General features: G+C 36.4%; 1 protein-coding gene across 3 annotated transcripts in view; it reads left to right on the top strand.

Moving 5' to 3' along the window:
* The window catches only part of NBEAL1 (neurobeachin like 1), a 187,267-nt gene that overhangs the window by 128,225 nt on the left and 36,498 nt on the right, over positions 1 to 22,544 (top strand). For all 3 annotated transcript variants that reach the window (XM_058708591.1, XM_058708582.1, XM_058708601.1), the window contains 8 exons: positions 128 to 261; positions 2,531 to 2,632; positions 4,680 to 4,775; positions 5,173 to 5,297; positions 8,443 to 8,583; positions 11,515 to 11,645; positions 14,126 to 14,235; positions 18,199 to 18,316. In XM_058708591.1, coding sequence (XP_058564574.1) covers positions 128 to 261; positions 2,531 to 2,632; positions 4,680 to 4,775; positions 5,173 to 5,297; positions 8,443 to 8,583; positions 11,515 to 11,645; positions 14,126 to 14,235; positions 18,199 to 18,316 — 957 coding nt within the window. The remainder of the gene's footprint in view (positions 1 to 127; positions 262 to 2,530; positions 2,633 to 4,679; positions 4,776 to 5,172; positions 5,298 to 8,442; positions 8,584 to 11,514; positions 11,646 to 14,125; positions 14,236 to 18,198; positions 18,317 to 22,544) is intronic.

Raw genomic sequence — 22,544 nt, 5'->3', positions numbered from 1 at the left:
GTTTTTATGAAATAAATGTAATTCCTTTTCCCTAAGTGGTACTTTTGTTAGGAGCTAGGAGATATCTTCTGCATAATACAAGTAACTTCATATGGTACTCTGGTCACAAGATTTCTTCTGTTTTCAGGAGTAGGCTTTGATTTCAAGTGGCCTCATTCTCAGATTCGAGAGATTCACCTGCGGCGTTACAATTTAAGGAGGTCCGCCCTTGAGATTTTTCATGTTGACCAATCCAACTACTTTCTCAATTTCAAAAAGGAGGTATGTAAGATGCTGCCTTTCTGGAAGCCTCCAAGTATTAGCTTGAAATAATTTTCCACCTAGTGAGCTGTGTAAAACTTTGGACTCATTTGTAAAGTCAAAATATTAGAGGAAAAAAATCTCTGCCTTAGGGGCTAAGTAGTACATGAATTTTTGTTGGGATTTATGTTTGAGTATTTTTAGGTTGCTTGTTTTCAGTGTTTATTTATGAGTAGATAAATCAGTAGAATATTGAGTGTCAGCCAATAAGTGCCTCACAGTGTCCAGTTGTGAAATAATATGCAATGTATACTATATGACAAATTTATGAAATTGGGTTGGGTTCAGTTAAATAATAATGGGGCAGGTATTTTTTCCAGGAGTAGAGTATATTCTTTTTTTTCCCCCCAAAAGTTAATTTATTTATTTTTGAGAGAGAATACAAGTTGGGGAGGGACAGAGAAAGAGAGACACAGAATCCAAAGCAGGCTCCAGGCTCTGAGCTGTCAGCATAGAACCCAATATGGGGCTCAAACCCATGAACTGCAAGATCACGACCTAAGCTGAAGTGAGATGCTTACGGACTCAGCCACCCAGGCGCCCCAGGAGTGGAGTATATTCTTGAATAGTGTAAGTGGTTAAGTGATTACCACTGAAGCCAGATTATCTAGGTCCAGGTACTAGCTCTGCCAATAGCTGTGTGTCTTCAGCATATTACTTAGGATTCTTACTCCCAACCTTCCTTCCCTCTTTTTTTCACAGTGATGGAGTCACACTTCTATCACTGTCTGACAACACTTGATCTTGCCTAGCTTTCTTTCCATTTTCTCTCACAGGCATCTTTCCTGATAAATTCCTTGAATGTTCAATTCAGTTTTGCTATAGTCAGTAACTAAGTTTCTGTTCATTTGTGGGATCCAGGTTTACTTGTAGATGATTTTATTCAGATGTTTAAAGGCATTTTGTATTTTTATAAAATAATACTTTTTTACTATTAAAAATAAATTTTCTCCATAGGAATATATAAAGCTTATGTTTTTAGGAAGGTGTATCAAACCAAGCATGTTCTTGTTGAATACTGTACATTTGTATAACTTTAGAGGTTTTACTATTTTTTTGGTGTTTTTTTTTTTTTTTTTAATGTTTACTTATTTATTTTGAGAGACCAAGAGCACGAGTATGAGCTGGGGAGGGGCAGAGAGAGAGGAGAGAGAGAATTCCCAATCAGGCTCCACAGTCAGTGTGTGGAGCCTGATGTTGGGCTCAAATTCACAGACTATGAGATCATGACCTGAGCTGAAGTCTGATGCTTAACCGACTGAGCCACCCAGGCACTTTTAGAGGTTTTTTATTTTTTTAAGTTTATTTATTTACTTTGAGAGAAAGAGAATGGGGAAGGGACAGAGAGAGGAAGAGGAGAGTGTGCAGGGGAGGGGCAGAGAGAATCCCAAGCAGGCACCATACTGTCAGCATAGAGCCTGACATGGGGCTCCAATCCCACAAACTTGTGAGATCATGACCTGAGCCAAGATCAAGAATCGGACACGCAACCAACCAAGCCACCCAGATGGTTCTAACTTTAGAGTTTTTAAAGCACATTTATATGCAGTATCTAATCTTCATAACAACCTTCAGATTAGATACGGCAAATTCCATTATTCCTTTTTTTTTTTATAGATGAGGAAACTGAAGTTCAAAGATGAATTTTAGTACTACATTTGGGTAGCCCTGAAAAATTCAGAAAACTGTAAGGATAGAGACAAATGAGACTCAGTAAATTAATTGATTTGCCAGTATGATAAGTAAATGACAAAACTAAATTTGAACTGGACTTGAGCTAGTTTTATGATTTAGTGTCTGGTGATCCTTCCAGTATACACTGTAACCTTTTCAAAATTTATATGGCCTGACTTCACCAAACCTAGTATAGTAGAGAAGTTAAAACCATAATCCTCTATTTATGAGAACTGTCCAGAATAGGCAAATCTGTAGAGGCAGAAAGTAGGTTAGCAATTGTCGGGGGATGAGAGGGAGTGGGAACTGGGTGGGAGGTGATGGCTAGTGAGTGTAGAGTTTCTTTTGAGGATGATAAAAATGTTCCAGAGTTAGATCATGTTTGTGGTTGCACAGCTCTGTGAATATACAAAAAGACCCATTGAATTACATACTTCAAAGGGTAGATTTTGTGACATGTGAATTGTATCTCAGTAAAGCAATTACAAAAACCATAATCGCAGTTTGTTTTGATCAATTTTTAAACTATAAAATGCTGTTTGTTTGTGTTTTTTAGGTTAGAAACAAAGTATATAGCAGACTGTTGTCACTTCATTCTCCAAATAGTTACGGAACCAGATCACCACAGGAATTGTTCAAAGCATCAGGATTGACACAGGTAGGAAATTTTAACAGTCATTTTTTTGTGTGTGTTTATTTTATTTATTTTGAGAGAGAAAGAGAGAATGCACATTAGCAGGGGAGGTGCAGAGAGAGGGAGAGAGAGAATCTCAAGCAGGCTCTACACTGTCAGCCCTGAGTCTGACGTGGGGCTTGATTTCATGGTTCAGGAGTCTCCTGACCCACTTAACTGAAAGAGCCACCCAGGTGCCCCTAACAGTCACTATTTTTATGTTCATTTTATATCTCAGGCTTTTGCTTAAACGTAAAACTTTCTCTTCTGATTATTTTATTTTGATTATTATAACCATTCTTCCATTCAAATTGATGTTTTGAATTATCTTTGAATCTTCCTGTTTCACTAATGCATAGTACCCTGTCCTCCAGCTCCCATATCATTTGGTTCCCAGGCATATCTTACGAATTCTTCTAATAATTTTATCTTTTAAAAATATAGCAGGTGAATTTGCTGGGTTTTTTTTCCTAATAATAAAAGTTATCCATACATGAAGTAAATAAAAAGTGGGAAAATACAAAAGACACTCTGGCAAAAAAAGGCAAAAAATGACCAATTCTTCTATCTGCCAAAGCTAATTAATGCTGTTTTTTATCCCCACCTATATTCCAACATCTCTCTTATATTTCTGCTACCAAAAACCAAGGAAAGGCCGTTGTTTTTTGCTCTCCAGGACTATCAGTAGTCTCCTAACTCAGATCTCTGCCTCCTGGCTCTTTCCTTTCTCTTACATATGCATTAGTCTTAATCTTAAATGTGGTTCTTGTTCAAAAGCTATCATCAATCCCTTCTTGTTGCTTATGGAATAAGCTTTATTTAGTGGAGTACATTTCCTGTTTCTTTGGAATAAACTTTATTCATTAGAGTATTTCTCAGGTTAGCACTCAAGAATAATTATAATTGGGCTTTCTGTAAAATCTCTCTCTCTATATATATACATTCATTTCTCACCATTTCCCATAAGTGTATCTTTTGCTTAAGGCACTTAGTAAACTTAAAGGTGAATGTTAATCTGTCAACAAAATTCTTGAGAATACCCATACTGTGTAATTAACAGGTTAGGTACAATGAAGTGATTAAAAGAAAACAGTGATTATGATTTTCTTTAGAAAATTTGTATCTAATGTAGCAAATTCTGATCTGCTGTTGCTCTGGCAAGACAGTTCTCTGAGGATAGTTAACATGAAATTTATTTAAAATTTGTAGATCATTTTAGTACATTAAGATGCTTTTTTTAAATATGTGCACTTATGAAAATTTCAATTTATAACAAAATTTTCTTTTTAAAAAAATTTATTTATTTATTTTGAGAGAAACAGAGACAGCATGAGTGGGGGAGGGGCAGAGAGAAGTTGGGGAGAGAGAGAGAATCCTAAGCAGACTCCATGATGCCTGACACAGGGCCCAAACTCATGAAACTGTGAGATCATGACCTGCATGGAAACCAAGAGTCAGATGCTTAACTGACTGAGCCACTCTTGCACCCCTGTAACAAAATTTTCAATGTTGGACAATCGTTCAAAAATTGATCTTTTAAAGGTATTTAAATAAAATAATTTAATTCAAAAAAAGACTTAGTTCTTATGAAGTTTGACTATAATAAAAGATTTATGTTTAATTTTCTGTACCTTTTCTGAAGACTGATTTTTAAAAGGAAGTAAATTTAGGAAAAAATATATTGATTTTATTTCCCTGTTAAACTTTTTTAAAATCCCCATTCCTTTTATCAGAAAGACACCAAGATAATAGGAACAAAAGATTCTGTTAGTGGGTGCCTCGGTCGCTTATTTGGTTAAGTGTCCCAACTTGGGCTCAGGTCATGATCTCACAGTTTGTGGGTTCGAGCCCTGCATCAGGCTCTGTGCTGACGGGTCAGAGTCTGGAGCCTGCTTCGGATTCTGTCTCTCTCTCTCTTAAAAATAAATAAACATTTAAAAAAAAAAAAAAGATTACCTTAGTACTATCAGTAATACAAACTTCAAAGAGATATAGATTAATTTTGATTTTGTTCTTTTTTTGTGCTGTCTAGAAATGGGTGAACAGAGAGATAACAAATTTTGACTACCTCATTCAAATAAATACAATGGCAGGACGAACATATAATGACCTTGCACAGTATCCAGTGGTAAGTTTTATAGAAATCTCATAAATATGGAATAGCCTTTCAGTTCTATAATACATAGAAATGTATGTGTGTATTATGGTTATTTTTCATCTTTCAAAACATAAAAACTGTTTTTGCCTTTGTGTATATTTTCTCCCTTGCTATTTTCAGAAAGATTATAAACACAAAGAATAATTAAATAATTAAAGCTTTTTTTTCACTTCACTAAAAATATTCCAGTGGAATTATAGGAAGTAATGCTTCTGGTTATGGAACTGAAGCTGAATAAACATTTGCAACAAGGAAAATATTTCTAAAGACTATCCCTTTTTGTTTTAAATAAGCATTTGATATTATATATGGGGATAGTAGCTTCTCTGGTAAGGAATGTCTAAATTGTAAATTGTGGCTCTTTTAGTTTCCCTGGATTTTACAAGATTATACTTCGGAAGAGTTGGACCTTAATAATCCATCTGTATTTCGAGATCTTTCCAAACCAATTGGAGTAGTTAATGATAAAAATGCCAAAGCCATGCGAGAAAAGTAAGTGTCTTTTATCCCTTTTGAAAGACACCCATCACGTGCCCCTGGGTGGCTCAGCTGGTTAAGCATCCAACTCTTGATTTTGGCTCAGGTCATGAATCATGAGATCGAGCCCTGTGTGGAGCCACGCACTGGGCGTGGAGTCTGCTTAAGATTTTCTGTCTCCCTTGCCCTCCCTTTGTCTCTCTCTGTCAAAAAAAAAAAAAGATACCCATCATTTTTTATGGTGTTTTTGAATTTGTATTGATTTCTCTTATGGCCAATCAAGTGTTACTTTTTTTATTTTTATTTATTTATTTTTTTTTTTTTTAATTTTTTTTTTTTCAACTTTTTTTTTTTAATTTATTTTTGGGACAGAGAGAGACAGAGCATGAACGGGGGAGGGGCAGAGAGAGAGGGAGACAGAATCGGAAACAGGCTCCAGGCTCCGAGCCATCAGCCCAGAGCCTGACGCGGGGCTCGAACTCACAGACCGCGAGATCGTGACCTGGCTGAAGTCGGATGCTTAACCGACTGCGCCACCCAGGCGCCCCAAGTGTTACTTTTTTTAAATGCACAACTACTTTTGATAATCAGAGTCTGATAATCCCTTCATGATGTTTTGTTGAAAATATATCTCTTGTCCCTCAAGTATCTTAAATATATGTAGGCTGTTTGTTTCCCTTTTTTGCCAAATTTAAGTTGATATTGTTTAGAATTTCTTTCACCTTGTCATATGTATGTGCCGAAAGATAATTTTTCTTCCCAGGTATTTTAGACTTAATAATTCTCTAACATGCAAAAACACACACTTAAGGGGCACCTGGGTGGCACAGTCGGTTGAGCAACTGACTCGACTTTGGCTCAGGTCATGATCTCATGGTTTGTGGGTTTGAGCCCCATGGCTTAGGATTCTCTGTCTCTCTCCCCTCGTCTCTCTCTGCCGCTCCTGTGTGTTCTCTCTCTTCTCTCTGTCTCAAAATAATTAAACTTTTTAAAAAATCCAGCAAAAACATACCCACTTAATATAACATTTTTGTAGATACAAAATTAACACTATTATTTACAAATAATGTGAATAAAGAATAGTGAAATGTGTAGAAAGTTACTATTTTAATTAAAAAAGGAATTTTTATAATTCTGTATGTTTACAATTGACCCTGTAAATGTCTCACGTTTTTTTTCAAAGCAAGTTGCTGACAAGTGAAATAGTCTGATTTTAATTTCCCTTTTTCTCCACGTGAAATTGTGGATGACTTGTCAGTTATGACTTCTAATAATAAGGGCAAAAACTGTTTTGCAAGCAAAATAGATTTATTTGAGAGTAGATTGTACATTTTTTTTCTTTTATTTGCAAATCTACCTTAGGACTTTTTGCAGTATTTAATATTTGATTTGATCTACTAGTAGAATTCTGCCATGTGTTACCTCAAAGTTTTTCTGACAATAACAAAAGAACAAGGTTTTTTTGTTTGTTTTTTAACACTGTTCAAAAGGAAATAATTGTTTTAAATTTCAACAGTTGGGGCATCTGGGTGGCTCAGTCAGTTAAGTGTTTGATGTTTGATCTCAGTTCAGGTCTTGATATCAGGGTTGTGAGTTCAAGCCCCACATTGCGCTCCTTGCTGGGCATGAAGCCTACTTTAAAAATTAATTAATTAATTATTTAATTTAATTAAATACATTTCAGTGGTATATGTTTTTGCATTGGTACAGATGACTTTGACCTGAAAACTTTTATTCCCTTGAATATTGATTACTGTGTAAAAAGAAATTGGCCTCAGCTTGATGAATTAATTACTATTTTGGTTTGAAAGTTTAATGTTTATTTCCTCTAAAAAACTTCATTCTTATTCAGATTTTATACCCACTAATTCAGATGTTACTATTCAAACCACCATTCAGAAACGATTACACACTGGTAGTGCTTACAGAACCACTATATATATCCTTTGTTTATTTTCTGGGTTAGGTCAGTCTTCCTACCCATAATCTTCCTTTCTTTTCTACCTTCTTCTCTTACCTTTAATTGTTAAGCATTCATTTTCACAATTCTTGACTGATCCTCCATATTTTTCTTCCATTACCTTGGCCACAAAGGGATGTCTCATCACATTGCTTACAACAGCAGAAAAATAGAAACAATCCTTAATATCTAAAAGTAAAGAAATAGTTAAATTGTCATACATTCATATATGTCACTGTTATAAATACCATGTGCCTGTTAAAATAGATTATTCAGTTATTTGGAAAGACATAAATAGAAAATGAAAGTCTAGGTTATGAACAATATATTATGTATAGCACTTTTATACTGAAATATATTTGTGTATTAACTTACACATTAAGGGTGGCAAATATTCATCAGAATGTTAATGTTGGGGGGACATGGGTGGCTCAGTTGGTTAAGCATCTGACTCTTGCTTTCTGCTCAAGTCACAATCTCACAGTTTGTGGAATTGACCCCTGCCAGCAAGGAGCCTACTTGGGATTCTCTCTCTCCCTCTCTCTCTCTGCCCCCTCCTCAACTTTTGCATGCATTCCTACTCTCTCTCAAAATAATATTTTTTTAAAATGTTAATGTTATCTCTGTGGTTGATTTTAAGTTTCTCCTTTTTTGGTTCTCTGGGTTTTCTTTCTGTCTTTTTTTTTTTTTTTTTTTTTTTAACTTTTTTTAATGTTTATTTTTACAGCACATGTGGGGGAGGGGCAGAGAGTGAGAGGGAGACACAGAATCCAAAGCAGACTCCAGGCTCTGAGCTGTCAGGACAGAGCCTGGCTCAGGGCTTGAACCCATGAATGGTGAGATCATGATCTGAGCTGAAGTTGTATTCTCAACCAACTAAGCCACTGAGGCGCCCCTTTGTGTGTGTGTGTGTGTGTGTGTGTGTGTGTGTGTGTGTTTTCTGATCTATCTATAGTGAATATGTATTATCGTATGAGACTGTTTCAGAATCCAGTTATTAGTGATACTACATTGTTCAAAAAGAAGTATCAATGGATAAAATTTTTTTATTTATTAACATGGTATGATGATATGAATACATACATAATGAATAATATTAATAAGGACTTCTTAAAAACTATGTTTCTAACAATGCAATACAACCTTAATGTCCTCCTAATGTAATTTTACTGTTGTGGTTACAAAACTTTATTTTTTTAGATATGAAAATTTTGAGGATCCTATGGGAACTATTGATAAATTTCATTATGGTACTCACTATTCAAATTCTGCTGGGGTTATGCACTATCTTATTCGCACAGAACCATTCACCACCCTTCATATCCAGCTTCAGAGTGGAAGGTATGTTTTGGATACATAAGCTGTTTTCTTGAGACTGCATGTTAGTGTTGAAAATTCTTTGCCTTCGTGTCATGTACTGTATAACAGAGCCTTATCTTTTTTATTCTCTGGTATTAGGTTTTGATTCATTTCATAGCCTCTAGATAAAAATAGCCAAACTAGTTTGAGAATGGATTAGTCCAATTGACTTACATAAATAACCTTTAAGGAGAATTCCTTTTTACTGTTATCTAGCGTACCTTTGTGATTCTTACTGGTTTTAGGAACCTACCAGAGATTTAGAGTTTAAACTGATTTCAACCTAGATCCAAGATATCTGCCAGGAATTCAAACGTAACCAATGCTTATGTATTTCTCTTTAAAATACTTATTAATCACAAGGATTACATTATTAGCAATAACTGTCACAGGTTTGTAATGCCATTGTATTATATTACCTGTCAGAATTATAACTTACTATGTTTCACACTTTCCTAATAATTCTAAAGAAACAGGCTTCTTCATGAATCCTTGGTTTTCCAAAGTATCCTCTAGGTAGCTCCCTGTTCATTCACATTTTGTCTCCATGTTGCCTTATTCTTTAGCATTACTATTTTGCCTTTCCTACCCACCCAATCAAGCTATTTAAGCATTGCCTATTCTGCTTTCTTTGCTTACAGTTTTATCTCTCAAAATTAACTATTACTCCTATTTTTGTACAATAAACCTTGGCTTTCAAGAAGAGATTCTGTCCCCAATATCATATTAACCATCTCCAAATGTTACATTTACCATGATAGCAGGTAATTTTCCCCACATTAAAGTGTAAGTGGGTCTTTTCAGCTCTTAGTGACTTTATCAAATAATTTTATTACAAAGCTTCAAAAATAGATTCTGTGCTTCAAAAGACACCATCAAGAAAGGAAAAGGACAACACATTCAGGGCGAGAAGATATTTGTAGATTGTGTATCTGATAAGGGACTTGTATCTAGAAGTGTACAATGCAATAAGAAATAGACAAATGACCCAATTAAAAACTGAACAAAGGATCTGAATGGACATTTCTCCAAGGAAGATATACAAATGTCCAAGAAACATATGAAAACATGCTCAATATCATTAGTCATCAGGGAAATCCAAATCAAAACCAAATTGAGATAACGTCTCCAGACCTATAGTGATGGCTATAATAAAAAAGACAGATAATACCTAGTGTTGATGAGCATTTTGAGAAATTGGAACCCTTATATACTGCCTGTGTTGGAAATGTAAGATGATGCAACCTCTGTGGAAAACAGTCTGACAGTTCTTCAAAGGGTTAAATACAGCATTATCATATGGCCTAGTAGTTCATCCCTAGCTATATAGCCAAAATACTTGAAGACATAATATTCACACAGAAACTTGTATACAAACGTACATAGCAGCATTATTTGTAATAGCCAAAAACTAGAAACAGTCTATCAGCTGATAAAGGAATAAATAAAATGTGATATATCCATACAATGGAATATTATTTGGCGACAAGTAGGTAAAAGGAATGAAAGATTGATACATGCTGCGACATGGATGAACCTTGAAAACAATATGCTGAATGAAATAAGCCAGACATAAAAAGTCATATGTCGTATGACTTACATGAGATGTCCCAAATAGGCACATCCATAGAGACAGAAAGTAGATTAGTAGTTGCCAGGGAATGGAGATAGGGTGAATGGAGAGTGATTGTTAATAGATCCAGGGTTTCTTTTGGGAGTGATGAAAATATTCTAAAATTGTGGTGATTATAGCCCAACTCATTAATATACTGAAAACCACTGAATTGTGAATTATATGTAAATTTTATCTCCGTAAAGCTGTTCTCTCCCACCCAAACGAAAAATTCTACCATTGAAACTATATTTCCTTGAATTTGGATGCACCATCGTTAGACGTTATTGATGACCCAATCATTAGCCATAATTAAATTCAGAGTTCTGCCAAGTTCACCTGCACCTCAGAACAAGATTGGTAGGAATAAAAAGTGTCAAATTAGTCATCAGTGTCAGTAAGTCATTACTAAGTAAATCCAGGAAGATAATATCAAAGGAGATGAAACAGAAGATGCTTTTTGTGAATAGAGAAAGTATAATAAAATTGCAACATGACTACTTGAGCTTGTTTCAACTACTGTAGGCCTGTGATGGAACTTAAAAATAAAGTTAGCGGCACCTGGGTGGCTCAGTTGGTTGAGCGTCCAACTTTGGCTCAGGTCATGATCCCACAGTTCATGGGTTCGAGTTCTACTGTCACCTGTCAGCTCAGAGCCATTTAGGATCCTCTGTCCCCTCCTCTCTCTGCCCGTCCCCTACTCATGCACTTTCTCTCAAAAATAAACATTAAAACACATAAAATAAGTTAATGGTATATGTGAATAAAATATAAACGCTTTAGCCACAGAACTATTTCCCTAACTCACTCTCTGGTTTTTAGCAGAAGAGTTTGTAAAGGTATTTATACAGAGGGGATTAAACCAGCATTGCTATGGATGTTGTTAATCATGTATATTAATAATGATATTTAAACTCTGTGGTTTTAAAATATCCAAATAATGTTTATTCACTCTCTGTAATGAATTTACCTCAGCAAAAATTAGACCGTCCTTTAAAAGTCTCTTAGGTTAACATTTAATTTAATTATTTGAAAATTTTCTCTAGTGTTATTTGGTTTTCAGCTACTTTGACTAAGATGATACTTGTGATTAAAATTACAGTATCAGTTCTTGGCAACAAGACTTGAAAGATAGGCTATCATAAGAAGGAGAGCAAATTGTGTTTTTAGACATGAAGAGAAAAATTAATGAAAGAGAAGCTCTAACCATTAGGAAACATGAGAGTTTAAGGTTTGTTTCATGGTTGTTGTTGCTCTCCTTCAGTATTCATTCACTGTTCTCTTCCAATCTCCATGTGCAGGTTTGACTGTGCAGATCGACAATTCCATTCCATCCCTGCCACTTGGCAGGCTCTCATGGACAATCCATATGATGTGAAAGAACTTATTCCTGAATTCTTCTATTTCCCAGAGTTTTTGGAAAATCAAAATCGTAAGAAATAGATTAAAAATTTACCTCAACGGGTCCCAGTGGAGGATCCTGAAAAATACCTTTCTGGATATTTTTGTGAAATTCTGTAGATTATTTAAGGTTCATTCTGTCTGTACTATTTAGTAATAGGGTTTAACCAATGCCCAGTTGTAGTCTTACTTTTCCAGGAAAATGCTACACTGGCCTATGATGAATCAAATTTGAGTTGGTGAGAGAATTTATTAGAGTACAGTGTTTACGAGAAAGGAAAAATGCCATTGTTCTTTCAGCCATATAGCTAGCCACTTAGGTTAAAAGTGTTTGAGTTAGATAAGATGAAAATTTAGATCAGGGGTTAGCAAACTATGGGTCCGTGGATTAAATCCACAGGCAGACTCATGTGTTTTTAAAGTTTTGTTGGACCACAGCCCAACCAGTTCATCTACATACAGATTGTGGCTGCTTTCATAACATAACAGCAGATTTGAGTAGTTGCAACAGAGACCATGGGGCTCACAAAGCAAAAAATATTCTTTGACACTTTATAGAACAAGTTTGCAGACTCCTGGTTTAAGGCAAATTGAAAATAATGACAGGGTGTAAATTACCACAATATTTGAAAAATCGTATTATGTTTTGAAGTAGAGAATTAAGGAGCCAATACAGTCTTTAAAAATACCCAAATACTTCCTCTATGAAGTAGTTTGAGATTTATTTTTAAGCACAATAAGATAATGACAAGATTGTTACTACTGGTGTTCTTAAGGGAAATTGCAGTGTCAAGGGACCATTTCCAACTTCTTTTTCCTCTCCTAGTGTGTAATGTTAATGTTTGACCGTTTGCTTTTTCAGCAGAGTTATTTGCCATGCTAGGGAGAGCATATCCAGGGCTTTGTGTCCTCTGATCATACATTCTGGGACATGCTGTTGGCATCTGATTTCTCAGAGTAAGGCAGTTAAAATTGGTCACTTTCAGAAAATCAACTGAGTCTGTTAATGGATTCTGATCCTAGACTCTTACCCATAGTAGCCTCCAAAGCAGGATATCTGCACTAGGAGGGCTGAGGAGATTAAATTTGGATGTAGAAGTTATACTCTTAGCTTGACAATTTCTGATGTGCACTAGAGCAATTTGCTGTCTCCTACTACTGTCCTACTGGCCTCCTTTTCTAACTGTGAGTTGCTTCTTTGTTTGAAATGAGCTAGGTGGGAGAAAGCAAAGTACATTAATTAGAATGTCAACAAATAATAATATTAATTAGTAAAACAAATATTAGTAAAGTCAATTCAGAATTGTACAGGCAAGAAAATTTTAGTATTTTCCATAATAAAACCCCCAAGTTATGATGGTGTTCAGGTAGTTTTTAACATCATCATCAAAGCCAAGTTCTTGTATTTTCATTCTGCTCTTCTAAGTGTTTTGACTTTGTCCTTGGCTAGTCGCTCTCATGGTTACAAATGACTGAAGCATTTCTAGGCATCATAGGCAGATACAATAGAAGTAGATTGTAATTTTTTGTGTCATTTCTTAAGAGTGAGAAATTCTTTCTCATAACTTCTCCCTATTGTCCAGAGCTGAGTCGTATACCAACCCCTACACCAGTCAACTTGTTACAGGCATAAAACATAGGGCAAGGATGGATACTTGAATAAAATCAAGATTCTGTTACCAAATAAGGAGGAATGGTTAGCACATTGGCAACAATGTCTGCTACACAGTAGTGGGGTTAACAAAGCCACAGGCCCTGTGCATCCTGTCATTCTATGACATTCAAACCTCTCTCCAGCTTTGGAACACACTGATATTTTAAGGCAGCTTCTTTTATGAAGGTCTTTTGTCTTAACAGTTTTCTTTCCTCATATAAACAAGAAAACCTCATCTTTGGGACACTTTTGTCAAAATACTGCATTTTAACTATATGAGCAAATCTTTATGATGTCAGTATCTACTTAGAATAGTGGTATGTAAGTATATTTTTTCCATATGACAAATATAACACTTCCATTGAGTGAATTTAAAGTATAAGTTACACCAAAAAAGTTCTAAGGAGTTGTATTTTGTAAATTAACCACTAGAAGGACTATATTAATTAATTTAAATGTAAGAAGAATACTGAATATTCCATTTTTGTTTAGATTAAGGTTTTGGTCATATCTATAGTTTTCCCCACTTCTCAACCCCAAATTAATTAGTTTTCTGATTTACCTTATAATAACTAATTTAAAACTAATAATTACCTTGTACTAACTAATTTCATTTTATTTTCATTTACCTTTTTAATCAACTGATAAAATACATTTCCAATATGATAAGAATTGTTTTTACCTGTTAAATAAACTTAGATCAAGAGAAGGGAACTTGGTTCTCACATTTTACTCTTAATTAAAGAAAAAAAAAACTAAAAATCCTTAGTTTTGCTAAGGATTGTGCCCTCATATTTGTTTTACTTGATTTATTTAAATCTAAATGATTTGATACATTTATTTTTCACTTGTCTTAGAATTTAACTTGGGTTGTCTACAAGTTTCCAAAGATGTAGTAAATGATGTCATTCTCCCCAAATGGGCTAAGTCAGCTGAAGATTTCATCTATAAACACAGGAAAGCTCTGGTAAGATTTTTGTGTTTAGTTATTAGACAGATTACTAAGATAAAGATGTATGTGTTTTCCGAAGAATGGACTAAAGAACAGTCTAACAGAGGAAGTATATCTGACAATTATTTTTCTAGATTAACTTGTCATCTGTTATATATGCTGCTGTAGAAAGTATAATGTAGTAATTTCTTTTGAGATAATGAATCTTCTGATATCGTGAGAATATAGTATAGTCCAATGGATGTATAGCAAAAAAAAAAAAAAAAAAAAGCAATTCAGTTTTATAAGGTACCTGCCTGTTATATTTTAAAGTATTCTAACGACCAAGGTGGTGTAGTTCAGTGTTTTTCAGTTCCCACATTTGTTTCAAATCTAACAAGAATGAGCACATTTTTGTGTCCTCTGAAGGATTTTTGTGTTCTCTGAAGGATTTCAGTAAGTTTTTAATACAACTGCTAAATCCTAAATTCCACTTTAAAAAATAGTCGTTTTTAGCTGAATTTCCAGCTTGGAATTAAAGGAGTAGTGAGAGTTAAGCACTGATAATTGTGTCATTTTGTAAATGATGTGTTTTTTTTTTCCCTTTCAATAGTCCACTTAGTTCTCTTTCTAAACTGAAATGTTTCAGACTCTGAAACTAATTAGGCCAATACTTGGAAACACGTCTTGTCATTAATACATAGTATGTCAAATTTACAAAATTCAAGAACATTATATATGAATAAGGAGTTGGGAAAAAAACTAAGCAACTCTGAAAAATAATCTGTTACTTACTAGCTAGCCAGGAATTTCTCAGATGTATTCCTCTATAGTGTCTATGACACGAAGTAAGGGTCCAGGATTTTAGGAAGACACGCTCCTTATATTAAAATATTAGAAACCTGTGTTTCAGTTATGTATTGCTATATAAAAAAACTATCCAAAATTTAGAGGCTTAAAATAAACCCATTTTATTATCTCTCACAGTTCTGTGAGTTGGCTGGTTTCATTTGAACAATTCTCATCTTGTTGAGGTTCTCATAGCCTTGCAGGCATATAACAGCTGAGGTTGAGGTCATCTGGAGGTTGCATTGAGACACTGGAATGCTGGACTTTTCTCTCTTTCCATGTATTCTCAAGATATCTCCTCTTCATGTAGTCTCTCTAGCTAGGTAGCCAGATATCTACATGTCCACAGCTCAGAAAAGAGTACAAAATTGGAAGCTTCTACCCTTTCTTAAAGCTTAAGTCTGTGAACTGTCACAGCACTTCTGTCACCCTGTCAAACAGTAATAGGATCAGTACAGATTCAAGAGCAGAGAAAGTAGGGCCAACCCGTTAAGCATCTGACTTTGGCTCAGGTCATGATCTCATGGTTTATGAGTTCGAGTCCCTCATCAGGTGAGCACAAGCCCCACTCAGGTGAGCCCTGCTTCTCTCTCTCTCTCTCTCTCTGCTCCCCGCTCACTTGCACCCTCTCTCTCTTAAAAAAAAAAAGCAAGCAAGGAAAGTAAACTCCATTTCACAATGGTGGGAGGGAAAAAGAATTTGCAACCATATTTAATCCACCACACGCAGTCTGCCCTCTGACTACAAATTATTTACATTCCTCCTATGTGCAAAATGTACATACTTCCTCTTAAGATCCTCCCAAAGGCTCATGTCAGGGACTTTCAAGTCAGGTATCTACAATCTTTTTCTATAAAAAAGGACCAGATAGTAAATATTTTTGCTGGCTTTAAGGTCTGTGGCAAAATTCTGCCACTATAGTGCAAAAAAAAATTAGACGTGGCTGTGTTCTACTATTCTAGAAATTTTGAGCTAGTAAAACTTGGTCCACAAGCAGTAAGTAGTGTGCTGATCCCTGCATTAAAGCATGATGTCTGAAGTCCAGAATCTTCTTAATAATCTAAATCAAATCTATTTGTGCACAAAACTATACAGGTGTGTCTCCTCTTGCATCTGAAGATTGTGGAGTTAAAGAAACCGGTTATATGCCCCCACATAACAACAGTGGTGTGACCAGGACAGGAGAACTATAATAGACAGTCTCATTCAAAAGGGAGATTAAAAAGGGCACCTGGCTGACTCAGTTGGTAGAGCATGAGATTCTTGATCTTGGGGTCATGAGTTTCAGCCCCACGTTGGGCAAATAATTTAATTTCAAAAAGGGTGGGGGAGAGAAAAACAAGGGCTATGTAACAGTAATTGGTTTATAGCAATTCAGAATTCCAACAGGGACATGCTTTCAGTTCCTTTACCAGGGCCCAGTGCTATTCCAGTGGTTCTTTGTGGCTCTTTTGTTTTACCCTTTGGCTCTTAGCTTCCTATTTTGAGTCATTCTCTCTTTTACCTCCAAAAAAAAAAAAAAAAAATTGCATGAGTATCTTTGTCAGCCTCTTACCTAACCACAGTAAATTGAAAATCAAAGGTCTCTCATCTTTTTTTTTTTTTCAACAGTTTCTACTTACTTCAGTCTGAACTAATATAATTTCTTTTAAAATTTAATGGGTTTCTTATGCATTAGTATTATCAGGTAAAAACCATTTCACATTATTTTAGAATATGATCCATTATTTCCTTTGGGCCAAGCTGGAAGCTAATGTGGGAAAATACCTTTAGGATTCTTAAGATATTGGGGAGGCTGGTTGGCTGTTGGTTAAGTGTCCGACTTTGGCTCATGTCATGATCTCACAGTTCGCGAGTTCAAGTCCCGCTTCAGGCTCTGCTGACAGCTCAGAGCCTGGAGCCTGTTTCAGATTCTGTGTCTTCCTCTCTCTCTGACCTTTCTGGCTCAAAAATAAAATAAAGCGTTATAAAAAGCAAAAAAGATTCTTAAGATATTCTCTTTTCTAGTTGAGTGGGTCTGTGTGGCACAGCCTGAAATCTTTGAGGTGTGAACAGATTGCTTCACAGCTACACTCTTGAACTAAACATTCACCTGAGACCATATTTTACAGGTTACACACTGATTTCATCATTGACCTTGGCCATTTCTCACTTCAAGAGTCTTTGCTCTCTAGTATCCTGAAAATGAGAAATAATTTTATTTGGAACCCAGCAAGACCTGCTTCTTTATATTTTTCTTAAATTATGCTTAAAATCCAAATAGCTCTTTTTTTAAACTCATGTTACTCCTTCTACGCTTTATCACAGGCAGTTAAAAGCACAAATTATCAGTTAAAAACATTTTGCCTGAAAATCCCCATCCCCATACAATACCCAGGTACTCATCACAACAAGTGCACTCCTTAATTCCCATCACCTATTTAACCCGTCCCTCCACCCATTGTATGGAAGTATTGAATCACTATATTGTATACCAGAAACTAGTATTATACTGTATGTTACCCAACTGGAGTTAAAATAGAAACTGAAAAAAAATCTCTACCCCAGATTCATGAGGTAATTAGGTACTCTTTCTCTCTTTGATAGAACTAAACTTGAATCCCCTTTTCTCCCGTCTCCAATAACAATTGTCTTATTGTCTTTCAAACCGTCACTAACAGGCTTCAGGAGGTCCTTCAAGCCTCTCTGCCTGCCACCCAGTCCACCTTTTTAGTGGGGTGGTATCAGGTTGGGTAGGTTGGAGGGGGTGATTTCAGCCATCTTTAATCTACCCCAACTGGTTTGTTTCTTTGAAGTGAGTTTCTAGATGGCTATGTGAATGGAAATTTAACAAGAAAGATGCATCCATAGCCATCATTAAATTTTTTGTTGTTGATATTTGGGCTATTAGAATATTTGAGTTATTTTCTTTAGCCATTAGTTAAGAGATATTTTGTATTATTAAATATTAATAAATATGTTTATATTGTACTAGATAGAATATATGTAAAATATGTAGTAGATGCTGATCAAATGTTTAACATGATTTTGATATAATTTTCTTTATAGTTGTAACATTTTTGTGTAGAAATGCTTGATTTACTTTTTAAAAAGACTCATATTTACATTGTTGTTGGAAGGTATCTCTATTATTATTTGTTCTTTTTCTAGGAGTCTGAATATGTTTCTGCTCATCTTCATGAATGGATAGATCTGATTTTTGGCTATAAACAGAGGGGTCCAGCTGCAGTGGAAGCACTCAATGTTTTCTATTACTGTAGTTATGAAGGTATAGCCTATATATTTTTTATCTTGTATTCATCAATGGGAAGTATTATTTAATAGGTGGTTATACGTGGTATTTTGGACATGAGAAAGACTACATTTAAAAATAGTTTAAATGATCTTTTTTATTTGAAAGGTTAAGAGATTGATGTGTGTGTGTGTTTTTTAATGTTTTTAATGTTTATTTATTTTTGAGAGACAGAGACAGAGCACGAGTAGGAGAGGGGCAGAGAGAGAAGGAGACAGACTCCAGGCTCTGAGCTGTCAGCACAGAGCCTGACTTGGAGCTCGAACTCACAAACTGTGAGATCATGACCTGAGCTGAAGTTGGACGTTTAACTGACTGAGCCATCCAGGTGCCCCTGATGTGTGGTTGTTTTAAATAGTAGTTAGGAGTATATGTGCAGATCTTCACTTTGCAGAGCAAAGGAAGCCATCAATAAAACAAAAAGGCAACCTACACAGTGGGAGAAGATATTTGCAAATTATATATCTGATAAGGGGTTAACATCCAAATATATAAAGAATTTATACAACTCAAGGCGCCTGGATGGCTCAGTTGGTTAAGCGTCCGACTCTTGATATTGGCTCAAGTTGTGATCTGCCAGTCATGGGATCAAGCCCCATGTAGGTCTTCACACTGGGCATGGAGCTACTTGGTATTCTCTCTCCCCTTCCCCTGCTTGTTTGCTTGTGTGCACATTCTGTCTCTCAAATAAAATTGAAAAAAAAATTTATACAACTCAACACCAAAAAACAAATAATCCCATTTTTACAATGGGCAGAGGACCTGAACAGACCTGTTTCCAAAGACAACATACAGATAGCCAACAGACACATGAAAAGATGCTCAGCATCACTCATCATCAGGGGAATACAAATCAAAACCACAATGAGATATCGCCTTACACCTGTCAGAATGACTAAAATAAAAAAACATAAGGATAGCTGGGAAGATGGTGGTGTAGGAGGACTCTGGGCTCACCTTGTCCTGCTGATCGCTTAGATTCTACCCACATCTGTCTAAATAACCCAGAAGACCACCAGAAGGCTAGCAGAACAGACTCTCCAGAGCCAAGCATAGATAAGAGGCCCACGGAAGAAGGGCAAAGAGGCAGTGTGTGCTACACGGACTGGTAGGAGGGAGCCAGGACGGTAGAGGGACAGCCCACCAGGCAAGACAAAGCCCCCGAAGTCTGGCTTGCAAAAGTGGAAGGGCCGGACTCCGTGAGTTCTGACAGCCAGCGGGACTTAACATCTGGAATGTTAAAAGTCAATAGCTCTGCTCTCGGAGAGCAGGGAGAGAGAGTTGTTGTACCCTGAATGACAGAGCTCTGTAGGGGGAACAAAGGTGCTGGGAAGCGCCATTTCCCTTTCCCATCCCCCAGCTGAAATTCCAAAGGGAACCAGTTCCTCTCACCGAACTTGCTTGTACTGCGCAAACCCTCAACACTGATTCTGTGGGTCCATCCCTCCCACGGACCTGGCTCCCTCCTGGTGCTGCAGGGCCCCTCCCACAGCAAGGCTAGCTAAGCCTGCCCCTCCCACCCCTGTGCACCTTCAAGATCCACCCCATCTAATATGCCTTTGGCCAGATCCCATCAAAGCAGCACCACAACCCTGGCAGTGTGCAAGCAGCCCAGACAGGGACCACAGCACTCCACAGTGAGTCCTGCCCCTGGGAGAGGGGAAGATAAGGTACACACCAGTCTGACTGTGGTCCCGGCAGAGGGCTGGGGGCAGACATCAGGTCTGACTGCGGCCCCGCCCACCAACATAAGTTTCTCCAGATAGTACAGGGGAAGTGCCCTGCAGTTCCACGCCACCCCAGGGACTACCCAAAATGACGAAACGGAAGAACTCTCCTCAAAAGAAACTCCAGGAAGTAGTGACAGCTAACGAATTGATCAAAACTGATTTAAGCAATATAACACAACAAGAATTTAGAATAATAGTCATAAAATTAACGCTGGGCTTGAAAAAAGCGTAGAGAACAGAGAATCTAATGCTACAGAGAGCAAGAGACTAAAAAATAGTCATGAGGAACTAAAAAATGCTATAAATAGGGTGCAAAATAAAATGGAGGCGGCCATAGCTAGATTGAAGAGGAAGAGAACAGGTGAATTAGAAGATAAAATTATGGAAAAAGAGGAAGCTGAGAAAAAGATTTAAAAAATCCAGGATATGAGGGGAGAATTAGAGAACTAAGTGATGCAATGAAATGGAATAATATCCATATCATAGGAATTCCAGAAGAAGAAGAGGGAGAGAAAGGGGCTGAAGGTATAGTTGAACAAATCATAGCTGAGAACTTCCCTGATCTGGGGAAGGAAAAAGGCACTGAAATCCAAGAGGCACGGAGAACTCCCTTCAGATGTAACTTGAATCAATCTTTTGCAAGACATATCATAGTGAAACTGGCAAAATACAAGGATAAAGAGAAAATTCTGAAAGCAGCTAGGGATAATCAGATCCTAACTTACAAAGGTAGACACATAAGAGTAGTACCAGACCTATCTACTGAAACTTGGCAGGCCAGAAAGGAATGGCAGGAAATCTTCAATGTAATGAACAGAAAAAAAAATATGCAGCCGAGAATCCTTTATCCAGCAAGTCTGTCATGCAGAATAGAAGGAGATATAAAGGTTTTCCCAAACAAACAGAAACTGAAGGAATCATCACCACTAACCCAGTCCTAGAGGAGATCCTAAGGGGGACTCTGTGAGTGAAATGTTGCAAGGACCACAAAGTACCAGAGACATCACTACAAGCATGAAATCTACAGACATCACAATGACTCTAAACCCATATCTTTCAATAATAACACTGAATATAAGTGGACTAAATGCTCCAACCAAAAGACATAGGGTATCAAAATGAATAAAAAAACAAGACCCATCTATTTGCTGTCTACAAGAAACTCATTTTAGACCTGAGGACACCTTCAGATTGAAAGTGAGGGGATGGAGAACTATCTATCATGCTACTAGAAGTCAAAAGAAAGCTGGAGTAGTCATACTTATATCAGACAAAGTAGACTTTAAATTAAAAGCTATAACAAGAGATGAAGAAGGGCATTATATAATAATTACAGGGTCTATCCATATGAAGAGCTAACAATTATAAATGTCTATGCGCTGAATATGGGAGCCCCCAAATATATAAAACAATCACAAACATAAGTAACCTTATTGATAAGAATGTGGTGATTGCAGGGGACGTTAATACTCCACTTACAGCAATGGATAGATCATCTAGACACAGGATCAATAAAGAAACAAGGGCCCTGAATGATACATTGGATCAGATGGATTTGACAGATATATTTAGGACTCTGCATCCCAAAGAAACAGAATATACTTTCTTCTCAAGTGCACATGGAACATTCTCCAAGATAGATCACATAGTGGGTCACAAAACAGCCCTTCATAAGTGTAAAAGAATTGAGATCATACCATGCATACTTTCAGACCACAATGCTATGAAGCTTGAAATCAACCACAGGAAAAAGTCTGGAAAACCTCCATGCTTTTAAAGAACACCCTACTAAAGAATGAATGGGTCAACCAGGCAATTAGAGAAGAAATTAAAAAATACATGGAAACAAATGAAAATACAACAATCCAAACGCTTTGGGATGCAGCAAAGGCAGTCCTGAGAGGAAAATACATTGCAATCCAGGCCTATCTCAAGAAACAAGAAAAATCCCAAATACAGTATCTAATGGCACACCTAAAGGAAATAGAAACAGAACAGCAAAGACACCCCAAACCCAGCAGAAGAAGAGAAATAATAAAGATCAGAGCAGAAATAAACAATATAGAATCTAAAAAAACTGTAGAGCAGATCAATGAAACCAAGAGCTGGTTTTTTTGAAAAAGTAAACAAAATTGATAAACCTCTAGCCAGGCTTCTCAAAAAGAAAAGAGAGATGACCCAAATAGATAAAATCATGAATGAAAATGGAATTATTACAGCCAATCCCTCAGAAATACAAGCAATTATCAGGGAATACTATGAAATATTGTATGCCAACAAACTGGACAACCTGGAGGAAATGGACGAATTCCTAAGCACCCATGCACTTCCAAAACTCAAACAAGAAGAAATAGAAAACTTGAACAGACCCATAACCAGTGAAGAAATTGAATCAGTTATCAAAAATCTCCCAACATTGTGTATATAACAGAAACCCATGGGGGCGGGGAAGGAAAAAAAAAAAAAAAAGAGGT

This window comes from Neofelis nebulosa, chromosome 2, assembly GCF_028018385.1.
Source record: "Neofelis nebulosa isolate mNeoNeb1 chromosome 2, mNeoNeb1.pri, whole genome shotgun sequence".
Classification (NCBI taxonomy): Eukaryota; Metazoa; Chordata; class Mammalia; order Carnivora; family Felidae; genus Neofelis; species Neofelis nebulosa.
The sequence above is the reverse complement of the archived record's forward strand: the minus strand, read 5'-3'. Positions and strand labels throughout refer to the sequence as shown.